Source organism: Camponotus floridanus, unplaced genomic scaffold (assembly GCF_003227725.1).
Source record: "Camponotus floridanus strain SB8 unplaced genomic scaffold, Cflo_v7.5 scaffold11, whole genome shotgun sequence".
In the NCBI taxonomy this organism is placed as follows: domain Eukaryota; kingdom Metazoa; phylum Arthropoda; class Insecta; order Hymenoptera; family Formicidae; genus Camponotus; species Camponotus floridanus.
This window is the reverse complement of record NW_020229226.1, coordinates 1,306,005-1,322,884: the sequence shown is the minus strand read 5'-3', so window position 1 is coordinate 1,322,884 and position 16,880 is coordinate 1,306,005. Positions and strand designations below refer to the sequence as shown.

Here is a 16,880-nt window from a genome sequence, read left to right as displayed (position 1 = left end):
AAAGAAGAATTTGAAAATGAAAAAATAATAATTTTAATAAATAATATTTAATATAAACATGAATTTGAAAATGAAAAAACATTAATTTTAATAAATAATATTTAACATAAACATGAAATTAGTAAATAGCTTAATATCGCTAGTCGAATTTACAAAAGGTTAAATGAAATTGTGTAGTCGACCAAACTAGCCAGAAATATAATTTATTCAATACGACGTTTCGACCATATGGTTGTGGTCCTTATCAAGTATACACTGGAATAGATATATAAGTTGCAAAAAATTATTATTTACATCTAATTTTCGGTTTGAACCGAAATACGCACAATTAATTTAGTTTAAACGTGAGATATTTTAAATATACATACAAATTAGCCGACGTATTGGTAATCAGAGTGTCGGCATAGATAATAATCTTGTACAAAGCACAAGTCACATTAACAAACTTTATTTTTAAAATTCAATTTTTAAGAACGATGAGTCCGTGTGGGACCTCGTCAAAGACTAAACGCGATCATAAGTAAACGGAACTACATGACCTTTATTATTTTGTCATAAATGTTGTTTAAGTTTTCTGTGTCTTTTTGTAAGTTGATTAGGTTATCAAATCTCTTTATGAAAAACATCTCAGCAATTTCTCTTTTGCGAACATACTTTTCGTTGTGTAGGATGTTCGGTTTTATCCAATCGAAATCATGGCCAGATTCTAATCTATGCTTGCTAATTACTGAATGATTAGTTTCATGTAATTTTATGTTATTACAGTGTTCTTTTACTCGCGTACGTAAATGTCTTTTTGTTTGTCCGATATATGCTAAATTACAATCCTTGCAATTTAATTTGTATACAACGCCTGTTTTATCATTATCGTGTAAGCGATCTTTACCCCGTGTGATTAAATTATTTAGTTTTTTTATTATCTTATACACGACCTTAAAGCCTCTATTACGCAGGAGACGGTATAAATCTTGACTAACATTTTCAACGTATGGTATTGTGATAAACCGAGTCACATCAGAACGAGTAAGATTCACGTCAGTTGTAGCATTATGATCACGATTATTTAAAAAGTTGAGTCTTTTTTTAATGTGTTTATGTATAAAATGTTCCGGAAAGCCGTTCTTAATTAACGTGTCAAAAACTAGCTTTATGTTGTCATGTTTAAAGCCGTCATTAGATAATAAGATCGCGTGGTCAACTAAATTATAAATAGTATTAATTTTATACTTTTGTGGGTGGTTCGAATGATAGTTTATATACCTCCCTGACCATGTAAGTTTCCGGAACCAATTAGTGATAAGTCTATTATCGGACTGAATAATTTTTACATTCAAAAAGCTAATGGATGAGTCAACTTCAGTCTCATAAGTGAATCTTAAGCGCTCGTGATAATTGTTGAACTTTGTCAAGATCTCGTTGATTTTTGCGCGTGGTACTATTGCGAAAACGTCATCGACAAATCTATAATAAGTAGGAACGGTAAAACCTAATGAGTTTAGACATTGCATCTCCAAATCTTCCATTACCATATCTGCTAAGATAGGTGAAAGTGGAGAGCCCATGGGGGTGCCGAAGATCTGCTCATAAAAACGTCCGTTAAATGCAAAACAAGTTGAATCCAAGATCAATTCCGTTGCAAATAAAAATTGAGAAAGGTTGAATTTTGTGTTCTTGGCAATATCTTCCCAGCGTTTCCGTATGGCCTTTACTACCAAATCTTTTGGGACGTTAGTGAATAATGAAGCCACATCCAACGAAACCATAATGTTGTCCTTGTCAATATCAGTGTTCTTGATAATTTCGATAAAGGACCAACCATCTTTGATATATGAATTTGGTTTTCTTATCGATTTATATAGGATATCGTGGATGTAACTCGAGATATTGTATACTGGGCTTCCCAAAGCAGATACTATGATTCTCAACGGAAAACCATCTTTATGAACCTTCGGCAGCCCGTAGCATCGCGGTAAATTTCCGTTCGTGCAATTTAAGTTTTTATATGTCAACTCACCGATCAAACCGCTCATACGCCAAGACTTGACTAACTCATTGATTTTATTAGTTAATCTTTTCAAGGGATCCTTTTTTTAATTCTCTGTAAGTGGCTGTGTCACTCAGCAGCAATTCCATCTTGTCGAAATAATCACTCTTGTCCATAACGACAGTGATCTGACCTTTGTCAGCTCTCGTGACCATGATGTCTTTATTTTCGCGTAAATATCTCTTGGAGATCGCGTAAGACTGCAAAATGCGTCTATCTGAATAATTAATACGTTTATTGTTGTCAAGAAATCTCTGAAGGATGTTAGAGATAGAAATTCTAGTTGTTTCAATAGTATCTGTTGGCAAAATATTACTATGCACTTCGAAATTCTTGACAACATCCAAAACAAGATTGTTGCGATCATTTTTTTGTTTCTGTTCAATGGGTAACGCAAAATTGTCACCCAAGCTTAACACATCCGAAACAGTGTTCGGTATGTCCTTGCTGCTGATATTCACGAACCACTTAGATTTGTCGATGAAAACGGATGCTCGTTATATTTTTGTTCCAAATTGTTAAATTTTTTAATTGAATTATTTTTTGTACTGTAATTGAATGATGTCAATCTATGTTTATTTAATTCGAAAAAAGTAGTCAATATGTCATGTGGTAGGCATTCAAAAAGTCGTTTTTCAATGTTTTTAATTTTGTCATGTAAATAATTTAAATGGATGTTAAGATCTTCAATCTCGAAATTTAACAATATGTGTTGATTTGTTTTTATAAAAAGGTTAAACTTGCGTTTAATGCTATTGCTGTGGAACGCAATACTAATTTTCAATTTTTTAATGTGCGTGGGAATTAAATCGTGCCTTCTGCACCGAATCAGAAAAGTCAGTTGTTGTTTCGCGGTGCAGATCTTCTTTTTACAGTTTGTCCATGTTTTCAACAGTGTTGTACAGTTGTTATCAAACCTTTGAGAGATGTGTTGAAAGAAATCATCAGTGCGAATTTGCTCCATAATTAGGTCCAGGAGCGGATTTAGAAATTAGTAAATAGCTTAATATCGCTAGTCGAATTTACAAAAGGTTAAATGAAATTGTGTAGTCGACCAAACTAGCCAGAAATATAATTTATTCAATACGACGTTTCGACCATATGGTTGTGGTCCTTATCAAGTATACACTGGAATAGATATATAAGTTGCAAAAAATTATTATTTACATCTAATTTTCGGTTTGAACCGAAATACGCACAATTAATTTAGTTTAAACGTGAGATATTTTAAATATACATACAAATTAGCCGACGTATTGGTAATCAGAGTGTCGGCATAAATAATAATCTTGTACAAAGCACAAGTCACATTAACAAACTTTATTTTTAAAATTCAATTTTTAAGAACAATGAGTCCGTGTGGGACCTCGTCAAAGACTAAACGCGATCATAAGTAAACGGAACTACATGACCTTTATTATTTTGTCATAAATGTTGTTTAAGTTTTCTGTGTCTTTTTGTATAAACATGAAAGAATAATTATAATAATAATAATTATTATACTATTTTTATTTTTGTTCGAAATATTTTAATTATTATTAATAATATTTAGTGTTTTTATATTGAGGAGTGTTTTTATATTTAGGAGATATAGAGACAAGGGATAGGGAGAAAAGAATATGCTTTGTCTATCTTTACAATTATTGATACATAATATATTTATTCATATATTTCAATATTCAATACAAAGTATTAATATTATATTAGTATCAGTATTATAATATTATAAGTTATTATAAGTAATTATTATATAATTACTTATAATAACTTATAATTACTTATTTATATAACTTATAATTACTTATAAAATTAAAATAAATATAATTTTTACTGTACCTGTACAGAATAACGCACCGTACATTAAACACTAGCCATATATAAAATGTTTATTGTTTCATAATAATGATTTAGAATTTTTAAAGAAAACAAAAAGACAGCATCAACTAAATACGACGGCGACAATGCAAAGAGCTACCATGACAGGGCCGATGTCACCAGGAGCGATGATGGCGATGACGTATAAAAATATGAAAGAAATTGTGCATACAAATATAAAAGTAACTGCATATTTAATTATTGCATACTTTTCTTTTTACTGTATGCAGATCATAGACATATTAACATAGACTGCTCATAAAGTAGCGAGGAATGTCCTCCTGAAAGAAAAAGATAGCATGAATTTATTTGTGTTTCTATCTTTTTCTGGTACACGCATTATGCAATTTCAAGTTAAAAGTCAATAACTTGAAATTGCATCATGCATGTGTCAGAAAAAGACAGATACACAAATTAATTCATGCTATCCTTTTCTGTCAGGAGGACACTCTTCGCTACCTTATGAGTAGTCAATGTTAATATGTCTATGATGCAGATATAAATAATACTTGGATTTTTAAAATTTGTGAGAAAAAAATATTATATTAGAGATGCCCAAAATTTTATTAAAATATTGATTTATTATTATACTTTATTGATTTATAATTATACTTTAGAATAGAAGAGGACCTACATTGAAAAATGTAGGTACTCTTCTATTCTAAAGTATAATTTTCTTTCAAATAATTTTCTAAAGTATAAATCCCAGACAGCACACAGATATCCATAAAATATTCTACAAATATTCTTGAAAGATATTGAAAATATCCATAAAATGTCCGTTTTATGTTCCTCAAATATACATTGGATATCCATAGCATATCTAAATATGAAATTGGTGGACATAATTTAATCCCTGACGTGTCCAAAAGACATCCGATGGACGACTAATGGACATAAATTAGCAATAACAGATATACCAAACGGACTTTATATGGATGTAATAACGAGATGAAAAAGGGATTACATACAAAATTTGAATTTACATATTAAAAAGATGAAAAATATATTTTTTTAAGCAATACATTTATTAAAGAAAATTTATATCGCATATACATTAATGCAATATCACATATTATTTAAATGTTACCTTTTTTGCACAAAACGATTATAAAACGAAGATAATTTTAAAAAAATGTGTATTATATGTGTGAAAAAAGAACAACTTTTATGATCTAAACATATCATAATTTTTAAACGAAACATATATATTTCAATCCCTAAATAATAATATAATTTATCTATTTCATATAAAATTTTACATAAAAATATTATATAAAAATTTTATTTATAATTTACACTTGTATATTGCACTTTACATCTTAAATAGATAATGAAAAATTATTTTCGTTTATTTGCCGGATATTTACTTGTCCGACTTATAAAATCAATTTAATATCTGAAACCCGTGCTTTAGATCAGAAATTAAATTGAACAATACATTTTTAATCTTATTTGTTACCTTTTGCAAACTTTATATAATTCTCATAACTGAAACTTAAATACGAGAAAGATAGCGCATCGCACGTCGCATAGCGGTAAACGAACGAACTAATACATGCTTGCGTGCTCGCGAGAAACTTTGACCTCCAAGACCGGACATCTTGTGGACGTCCAAATATTGACCATTAACAGATATCTTAAATCGGATGTATGATGGACGTTTATTTTATATCCATAGATGTGCGGACATAAAATGGACATAAAATGAATGTCCATAGAATGTCCTGTGATGTCTGGAAATGAAACATTTTCATGTTTCACCTACTTGTGCGTACTTGAAATTGTTATTGTGATTTATTTCATATTTATATTCGTCAAAACGACCTATGTGCTAAGTAAATTCAGACCATCGAAATTGTAAATTTTAGAAGAAAATGCAACTGAAAAATAATTATTTTTTTTATCAAAATATGTTAGCAATAAAAGTTTATCGCTAGAAAACAAAAATTAAATTTTCTTCATTTTATATATCATTGAAAATGTTGCATTTTATATATATATTTATAAAATTGATTTTTGCAATGATATATAAAAATATATTATATATATTTTTATATATCATTGCAAAAATCAATTTTAAAAGTGAGGTCTATACATATGCCCGTAAGGCGAAAATATTACGTTCGGAGTTCCGTAAGGCGGTGGTTGTGGGTGAGTCGGTGCTGCGTAAGTCGGTGGTGCGTATGTAAACGGCGCTGCATAAGTCGATGGTGCGTAAGTTGATACATAAAACGATGTTGGTATTGGCGATGGTGCCACATAAACAGGTGGTGCAGGTATCGATGGAATACGTGTCGCGTATTTCGCTTTTCGTCGTTGAAATTCTTCTCTTTTTATTTTTTTCCTTTCTTTGGCGACTTCCCGACGCACGACTTGATTAATTCTCTGAAATACATGAAATAAGACAATAAGAAAATACGTTTTTATAACATAAGTTTCTATAAACATAAAGTGTCTTATCGTAATATATCAAATTAGTAATTAAAAATAAATACGAATTAAAAGTATAAATGAAAAATGTTATGATTATAATAGATTTTCAGATTACAAACAATAAGAGATAAATGTTATTATTATAAATATATTCTAATTATATTTTTAAATATTTACAACTGAGCGACCATACCTATCAATATTTTAATAAAATTTTGGACATCTCTAATATAATATACTTTTCTCACAAATTTTAAAAATCCAAGTATTATTTATAAATATCTATCTTTTTCTCTCAGGAAGACACTCTTCGCTACCTTATGAGCAGTCTATGTTAATATGTCTATGATCTGCATGCAGTAAAAAGAAAAGTATGCAATAATTAAATATGCAGTTACTTACTTTCATATTTGTATGTACATTTTCTTTTATATTTTCATACGTCGTTACCATCGTCGCCCCTGATGACATCGGCTTTGTCATTGTAGCTCTTTGCATTGTCGCCATCGTATTGTCGCCGTCGTATTGTCGCCGTTGTATTGTCGCCGTCGTATTTAGTTGATGGTGTCTTAGACTCCGTTGACTTTTGCATCGTCGCCGTTGCTGTTGGCACCGTCGTGGATGTTGATTTGCGACGATTCACCTCCGATTTCGCTTTCCGCCCTTTTGCGGATACAAGCGGAGAGAGAATATTTCTTACTCTCTCTATTGGTACACTTCTTCCTGAAATAAATATAGATTAATTAATATTTACGTATATGTGTCTATCAAACAGATTATTTTATAAAATAGTCTTTAATTACTATGTCTTATTACTATTACTGTAGCTAACCAACAAATATTCTTACAATTTACATGGTTATTTATATTGTTTCTAATGATACTATTGTAATATAACAGCTAATAAATTTCTAGACTAATAAAAAGTACCTACAGTAGATGTAGTAGGCCGGTTCTAACCCAGGTCCTCTGAGGGAGGTGAGGTGCGAGGGGATCTCAGCGGAGCGGGGGTATGACGTCACGCGGGGGTTGGGGGGGGGTCACGTTAATGACAAGCATAAACAAAAGAGCGGTATTCTTTTGAAAAGGATTTTAGGCCTAATCCTTTTTTGGGTCTAATCCTTTTTATTGTTCTTTTATTTTATTTTATTGTATTTTATTATATTTTATTATATTTTATATTTTATTATATTTTGAAAAAGATTTTGGGGACCTAATCTTTTTTATTGTTCTTTTATTTTATTTTATTGTATTTTATTATATTTTGAAAAAGATTTTGGGGACCTAATCTTTTTTATTGTTCTTTTATTTTACTTTTATTGTATTTTATTATATATTTTTATATATATTTTATATATATTTATATATATTTTTATATTTTTATATATATTTTTATATATATTGTATTTTATTATATATTTTGAAAAAGATTTTGCGGATCTAATCCTTTTTATTGTTCTTTTATTTTATTGTATTTTATTTTATTTTTTAAGGAAAAATTTTATTTTTTAAGGAAAAATTTTAATAGCGCTAATGATCGGCTGCTTTGTCTGGGGATTACTCGATTAGACACAATACAATTGGACACAATTGGCTTTGATTGACTAATCGGAGGTGTCTCCCTCGTTTACATATCAGCGCCGATGTTCGGCTGCTTTGTACTCTCGAGGTACACCCGTAATAGATAATTCCAGGTTTTTTTTCCCGTTCGACGTATAAACAATAGAGATTAAGCGGACAAGCTTTCAGAGATTATCGGGGGACACAAAGAAAATTTTTTCTTGCAAATGGGATACTATAGAAAACCTTTTATACTCTTTTTTTTTTTACTCTTATACATATTTTTATGACTTTATTTCATAAACTTACATTTTTGAGATATTTCAGTCCAACCTTTTCAAGCAATCTGTGTAATATAATAGCGCATTTTTTCTACGATCCTAGGTACATTTGCAAGAAAATTTTCTTTCGTGTCAACCCCCAACAGTCTCTGAAAGCTTGTTGGTCGAATATAAGAAGGATCGAAGCGCAGCAGATCATAGTACATTATTTGAAAACGCATCGACACGTCGGTAGCAAAAAATAGTGTTCTCTCGGAAAGTGTTTTGTCAGAAAAAAGATAGTGTTCTGTTAGTCTTCTGTGATATATACAGGGTCTACCAAAAGTGTGGAAACCCCTAAATATCTCGGAAAATATACGTTTTACAGAAAAGTGTTTCCAACAAAAGTTGTAGGGTTTAAGAAGATCTATATACTGATTCTATCAGTTTGACCTTGGATGGCGTCGTCAAGGTCAGGTCAAGGTCACATTGACTTTTTTAAATGACACCCCCTACATTTGATTGCATATTCTTATAGCTTAATTCAAGAGCTTTCCAAAACACTATAATAATGTTCATTTTTATTAAGTACTTTGCGAGTTATGAGGGTTGAATGATAGAGTAGCGCCGGTATTAACATTATCCAAGGTGTACTACATGGAGGTTACTCGCTCGGATTTGCATCTGTTGTGTGTGTGATCCAGCTAACTAAGGCAAGATCGGTCGTGGATCCAGTCAGCAAAAGCAAAGACCCAACCAAATTACAATCGAGCATTTAAAGACCTGGAAAGCAATCGACATAGTAAACAGTAAATAAATTTGTGGATGCTCATTTATCATAATAATTGTTCGAAATGTGTGCGTGTGCGTGCGTGCGGTGCGTGTATACAGAGATCAGGTTAGGTTGCACCAAACGATTGCAAATGTGTTTCAATGTGTTAAAGTAAATGCTGAAAGTGGCTGCCATTTACTTCCTGACAATATGCTAATCTTTGGTAGAATGTAGAAATGACTTTACGATTCGTTTCAAAAGGTATCAAAGCCATTTCATCCCTTATTCGCTGTATCAATTCGTGAATGGTTTTAGGTTTTGTTCTGTAAACCTTACTCTTCAGATATCCCCATAGATAATAATCAAGAGGAGTTAGATCTGGTGACCGAGGTGGCCAATCCTCTCCTCCCTCATTTCCGTTCCTTCTTCCTATCCACCGTAGCGGAAAAGTCTCATTTAAAATACGACGTGGTCCTGCACCAAAATGAGCAGGAGCTCCATCATGCTGAAACCATATTTCTTGGAAATTATTTGGAAAAGTATTCTGTATGGCTGGAATTATTTGATCAACAAGTAATCTCTCATACCTTTGAGCGTTCAAATATTCTTCAAAAAAAAAACGGCCCTATTAAATAGCCATCTATTATTCCGCACCATACATTTATTTTTTGTGGATGTTGTGTGTGAGTTTCCCGCACCCAATTCGGATTCTCATCTGACCAGAAACGAAAATTTTGATTATTAACTTCTCCCGTTAAGGTAAAAGTTGCCTCGTCTGTGAAAACAATTTGATAAGGGAAGATGGGCCGGACATCTATTAGTGCCATCATTCTTTCACAGAAATGTATACGACGCTCCTCATCTCCGTTTTGCAATTCTTGAACGTATTGCAATTTATATGGATGGAACTTGTTCTTCTTTAAAATTCTCCAAACCGACATGGGAGCAATATCGTGAGTTTGAGCGACTCTCTGAACACTAGAATTGGGATCTTCAATAAATGTCTGCAGAACATCAAGTTGTTTTTCTTCGTTGGTTGCAGACAATGGTCTTCCTGACTTAGAGCGATTTCTTACGCTACCAGTTTGTCTAAAACGTTCTATTGTTTTTAACACAGTGGACTTATTAATTCGACGGTTCGGATACGTGTCATTAAATAATCGAACGACATCAGAGAACGATCTTTCGTTATCACCCCATCCACGCATCATGAGGATAGTGATTCTTTCACGTTCCGACAAGTCGCCAGCCATTTTTAAAACGTTTAATTTTAATTAATCGTACGTTGTATTTGGACGATAACAATTAATTTCTGCTTGCTCAAAGCTGAAGTTAGAAGGTGCTCGTTCTTTGATAGCTTTATACATTCTTAGTTGAATTTTAAATGCGAGTTAGACTGCATGTAGTGCGTCACATAGCGGTAAATGAAGGAACTAACGAGACGTTTCATACACGTTTTATGGAGCAATTTTTTGGCAATTTGACTTCAGCGAAATATGAGGATATGTTGAGGAATCGATCTTGCCTTAGTTAGCTGGATCACACACACAACAGATGCAAATCCGAGCGAGTAACCTCCATGTAGTACACCTTGGATAATGTTAATACCGGCGCTACTCTATCATTCAACCCTCATAACTCGCAAAGTACTTAATAAAAATGAACATTATTATAGTGTTTTGGAAAGCTCTTGAATTAAGCTATAAGAATATGCAATCAAATGTAGGGGGTGTCATTTAAAAAAGTCAATGTGACCTTGACCTGACCTTGACGACGCCATCCAAGGTCAAACTGATAGAATCAGTATATAGATCTTCATAAACCCTACAACTTTTGTTGGAAACACTTTTCTGTAAAACATATATTTTCCGAGATATTTAGGGGTTTCCACACTTTTGGTAGACCCTGTATATATATTGTGTGATAATACATAAAATGGAAAACGAAGACGAAGATCACGTGTTGTCGTCCAACAGTGACTGTATTAGTGACTGCAGTGAGGATAGTGACTCTGCACTAGTCAGATCAAAAATAGTATCTATCGCAGAAATTAATACATTAAGCGGACGAAAAAAATATTGCACGATATCCTTTTATTACTCGACTGGCGGCGCTTTAGCAGTATGTGCGTCCTGTATGATTAGGCTGCAAGGTGTAGACCCCATAGAGATGTATGCCGTACGAAAACATGTGATTCAGACATTGGATGCAACGGATGGATACTGTTCTAATTGCAGAGATCCGTTATATCTAACATTTCCGTGCAATATGTGTCCACAATGCACGTGAAAAAAAACATTAAAAAAGTGTCCACAATGCACGTTGTGAAAAAAAACATTAAAAAAGTGAATAAGACTAAAGTGTGCGAGCAACGGAATAAAAAATTAATGAACATGTCGGTGGTGGAATATTTAAGAAATCGTGAACTTGGCGGAAGAAATTCTCCAATCGCGACCTCCCATCTAAAATCGTATATAAAGATTAGAAAGAGGGATATACGAATTAGAAAGAGGAACAAATTAGAGGCAACCATTTGCCGAGATTGCTGTTTGCCAGACGGAAATCGAGAAGCGTGTTCCGAAAGGATGCGAGGAATCCATCAGCATAACTATTTTGAATATATGATCAGTTATGATTCTGATTCGGATTCTGATCAATAATTGGAGGTAGGTCGCATGTGTAGGTATTTATTATCAAATTATTCAAATAATTAATAAATTTTTTTTTATGTGCAGAAAGAGTCACCACTCTTCCACCGGCCGCCCCACCATCGCCTCTCATCGCCGCCCCACCATCGCCTCTCATCGACACCACCACCACCACCATATCGTCGTTGCCATCGCCCTCCTATTATATTATATATTATATATTCAATTATATATTATTCATTTTATATTTTTTGTATTCTTTTTTATACTTTTATAATTGTATTATATAATTGTATATATTACGTATTTTAAATTCTTTAAAATTTCATTTTGCACACTATGTATATAATACACATTTATATTTTAAATTCTTTAAAATTTCATTTTGCACACTATGTATATAATACACATTTATATTTTAAATTCTTTAAAATTTCTTTTGCACACTATGTATATAATACACGTTTATATTTTAAATTCTTTAAAATTTCTTTTGCACACTATGTATATAATACACATTTATATTTTGTATATTTTAAATTCTTTTGCACACTATGTATATAATACACATTTTATTTTATTTTATTAAAAATTAATTAATATAAAAAATCTTATTTATTTTTCCAAATTCCTCTCTTCCTCTCTTTTCATTGCTCCATTTATTACTAAATTATAAGAAAACTATTAAAAAATTATATTAAATTATCAAAAATATTTTCATTGTGTGATATCTCTTCTCTCACGTGCACCGTATCACTTCTTCTGTCTCTTTCTTTCTTTCCTAGTGTTTGCTCTCTCATGATAATTCTTTCGCAAGGAGCTATGCATGAAAGCTGGGACGGGAGAGCGCGCCAAACGCAAAGAAAGTACACCATGATATAGATTTATAACTATTTATTCTGTTTATATATTTAGTATACAAATATAATTTTTGTCTTACATATTAAGAATTAAAAGCTAAAAGATGCCAGCTCGCAATCGACGAGTTCATGCTTGTTGAAAACATCACTCGCGCGTATTACATATGATACTTCTTTCGGATCCGTTACAGTGGACGCGATATTGCAGAATTGTATAAATTTAACATCAACTGTTTGGGTAATTTTATCTAATCGATCAAAAGTTGCATCTATGCATTGATCGAGATCGAACATACGATGTAACGTCGATTCGACCATCATCAATGCGTACATCCGAAGTTTCGAGACTTATGAGTTTGACGTCGTTAATCGTACGAACTCTCACTGTTAGCGGTCCAACGCTTATAAAATTGTAGTCATCTTTAGAGTCGTTCCGAAGTAAATTTTGAATATTGCGACGCTGCTCGTAGAGTCCTTTCCATGTTTCGAGAGATAATATCAGTTCCTTTCCTCGATGATCTCCTATGGCAATCTCCATGTAACTCGGTGGACCCACGTTGATACCAATTTCGAGGAATTTGAATTCCGTAGCTGTCAATGCGTATCGTCTACCTAGTATACGAGTCGCACGACGCTCCAACGAAATGCTATAGAAAAATTAAAATTAAATAATAGTAATAATAATAAAATTATAAAAATAGAAAAAAGTCAAATGAAACTTACTCGTCACATTTGTTCTCAAACGAAGTTTTATTACGACTCGGCACGTAATTATTATTCACTTGCGTCTTCTGACGTCGCTGCCGCTACTGCTTCTTTCGACGTAGTACATTTCTTTGAAGGTTATGAAAAGTGAACCATGAGCGGTTAACGCGAGACTGATCGTACAGGAATTAACCGGTTATACGTGACGCTCATCTTCCAAAAGTATGATGTAGTGGGGGGGATCAATGCTTCTAACGCTTTGAATTTTAGGAGAAGGGTGAAATAACGCTCAGATAAAATATTCTTAGAAACGCAAGGAAAGGTCTAGAGAGGGGGAAATAAGAGATAAAACACATATTAATGTTTACATATTTGTTTTATTTTCTTGCAATTTTTTCTGGCGTTGCGACCACCAGTTAAATATTTTAAATACATTTTGTAATGCGCAATTCTTAACATGTTTTCCACATCGCATACTATTGATAATATCTAATTTATTTAAAGCATCAATATCTTCGTAATCTGCATCCAAGGTTTTCAATAATAATATAGCCATTTCCCGCATCGTCTAGTATATCGGTCAACCATTTTCGCTTTTCAAGTCCTTTAACGTATACGACAGACGATTCTTCTTCTTCTTCTTCGTGTATCGTACCAACGACAGCTGTTGTAATCGCACGCTGAGCCAAGCCATACGGAATGTTTCCGTCTTCCCATTGTAATCCGTGATGATTTCTAATCAGCCATGAGACTTGACATCGCTCAGATTTTGTAAGCGTGTGCCACGGTACGGGACTTGCGAAAAAGTAATGTGATAGAACGTATCCCTTTCTCAAGACTGCCGCTTCCTTCACGACAAAATTTTTCCCAATGATAAATCCTTGCAGATCCACAAACGTTGGTACGGACATAATGAGATCTCTATCTCTCTCTTCGATACGCCAGTCGAGAGGAATGACAAAACTCTAAAACCATCTCGCAAGACTTTGATTTATATCATGCTCCTCTTCCCCCTCTCTCTTGTGTCGATGTTATCGCCTAGGTGATTTTGCGTACAACGTTGGTCAACGGATTGTATTGGATCATGCGATCGTGTATGATGAGACAGTACGCAGTGGTATTCGGCGGCACATTCTCCTTACACTCGAATTCCAATCTCACATCCACAGTTGCGCTCTTAACCGATTCGTTTTGTCGAGAACAATCGATAATCACGAACGGACCGTGTTGCATAAACTTCAGGATGTCGAGACTCGGATCGAAATACTCGTGTCCGTAATAATTCTTGCAGAAGCGTGCGTACGTATCATATAGAATGGCATATCTGCTTTTATCTAAATCCAGATTCATATCGTCATACGGATAATATTCCGAATTCAGATAGAGTTTCACGTTGATCAATTTGCAGTCGTCGAATCGACTCACACCCTTAGACATGACATTCTTCCGACCTGTCTGCAGAGCGAAGATAACGTATCGTGGTTTCTCCAGCTGAGTCGCAGTCTTAATGGCCCACGAAATGCTTGGTTGTAAGCTGCAATAGCGGATACTCGTACAGATCCCATGAGCGAAAAGCCATGCTGAGATATCGTCCGCTTTCCAGAGCACGCAGCATCGACAACTTTTTGATTTCGCTCAACAGCACGTGAGGCATTCGCCATTGTATCTTGAATATGTCGATCACAGGCTCTTGCGCCGAACTTCCATGCAGACATTGTTGTCGTTGCGCGATCGTATCAAAGATCAATTCGTGACGAGCGTTAATCACCACGCGTTTGTAATCCTCGCAAAATCCCAGCAACATGTAGAGCGGTACGCAAAAATTGAAATGTCCATGCGTGTAGGTAAACGGCTCCCAGCCAGCATTTTTCAAAATCATCTCTCTACCGGATGATACTGTTACATAGTTTTTGAGCGCAGTAGTTATTCCTACGTTTCTATTGCGATCAATCTCAACACCGTCGAGTTCGTATCGAATCTCATCGAATATGAATGCGACGAAATTATTTCCCAGTATCACTTCATTTTCTCCTTCAGCTGGTGGTTTGTTTTTCGTTAGTTTTCCCTCGATGTATAGGAAACTCTCATGCGGCAGCGTATACAGATCCTGTTGTTGTATGGGTATTCTTATCTCGTCATTGTGTCCGAACGTTGTATTGGCGAACGGGTTGTACGTGTGAGTCTCGATCTTGACGATACGATCGTCAAAGATAGGTTCGTCACCGATGTTGAGGATATCGGTCATCGTTCAGCTGTTTCGCACCGGCGAATCCCAAAGATTGCAAAAACGCAACGTTCGATGTGTTGAGTTTCTTTTTCTCAGATGATTGGATATTAGCGAAATGTTGTTGTTGTTGTTGTTGTTGGTGTCACTGATTTCGTAAAGATTGTATTATCTCTCACGTCTTTCGATCCGTTCAACACGAGCATCTCATACGTCGCATACGTACGTTATCGCTGCAACCGTCGTACGTGCAATCTTACGGTGATCTCTTCTCCTCGAAAATCGAGCAATCGTCCGTTTTGGTCGACAACGCGTAACGTTAAATCCGTAATGCTCCGCGCGATGATCGGCAGGTAAATGATCTGCGCTGGCGTTTCCGATATCTTATATCCCGGCGGTACCCTCGGTGAAAATTCATGTATCGTATGAACGAGTTTGCCGTTGTACGCACCCGCGGTCACGTTACATTCTACGCGGATAATATTAACGTTGATAATGTTAATCGGCATGTTCGATTCGTACCATTTTCCCGACTCGAGAATACGATTCGAGAATCCTAGCAGCGATCCAATGTTGCCGGGTTTGCTAAAGTTTAATCTGTATGCGCATTTGATCTCGCTCCTCATCGTATTGTAAATTAGTGCGGAACACTATCGGATATTCCGTCATCTTCATTGACACCGTTGTCATCTTCATTGACACCGTCGTCAATGTGGTTTCGTATTGGTAATTAGTGCTGAACACTATCGGATATTCGTCATCTTCATTGACGCGATGTTGCCGTGAAATTGCACGTTTCAAAAATTCATGTATATCTCGCAACTCATACGATCCCTCGGGAATCGTAATTTCCGTGTCGTCTTTGCCAAAGTAAAATTTATTATTCGAGGAATTCACATTCGGTATCGTGTGATAAGTCTCAAAATCCGTTAGACCGAGTTCGTATGCATCGTCATCCCAAATCTACGGCGGGAAAGAAGTTTGCCGTGAGAACGCTACTCTTCCCACTCAATGTGAATGTCATAGACATGTCGGCAAAACTGTTTAACGAATACTGAGTTAAATAGCGCAATATCAGTCTTTAAATTCGCACGCATCGACCGTTCGAAGAAACTGCAAGCACAATTGTCCACAGATGCTCTGATCGTAAGTTTGAACAGGTGTGTAATTGTACTGTATCTTTGTTACGTTTCGTCCGAAATATCGCACCAGTTCATTCGGTGGTCGAAGATTGCCGAAACTGTCGAAATATATAACGCGATTTCCCCTCTTGCGTACGCTACCCCAATGAGTACCTGGTCCTTCGACGCTATCCCAAATTTACGATGCCGCTCTCGTTTTTGATAAATACAACCGATCGGTAAAGAGTTGCGCATGAAAACACCTCTAAAATATGGAATGCGCATACGTTTTGCTAGTTTGCAGCAATTGTATGTTGGTAGTTGCACCCTGCGGCATTTTTAGCGTCTCTTTGACGTTTTTTTTTTTTTTCTCGG

At 34.4% G+C, this 16,880-nt stretch overlaps 1 protein-coding gene across 1 annotated transcript; it reads right to left on the bottom strand.

Moving 5' to 3' along the window:
- Positions 1 to 1,194: 1,194 nt before the first annotated feature.
- Positions 1,195 to 2,199, bottom strand: LOC112639554. The gene is made up of 3 exons (XM_025413942.1): positions 2,118 to 2,199; positions 1,261 to 1,819; positions 1,195 to 1,198 (listed from the first exon to the last, which is right to left on the bottom strand). The coding sequence occupies exons 1-3, from the start codon at positions 2,197 to 2,199 to the stop codon at positions 1,195 to 1,197; spliced, it is 645 nt and encodes a 214-aa protein (XP_025269727.1).
- Between the last annotated feature and the right edge of the window lie 14,681 nt (positions 2,200 to 16,880).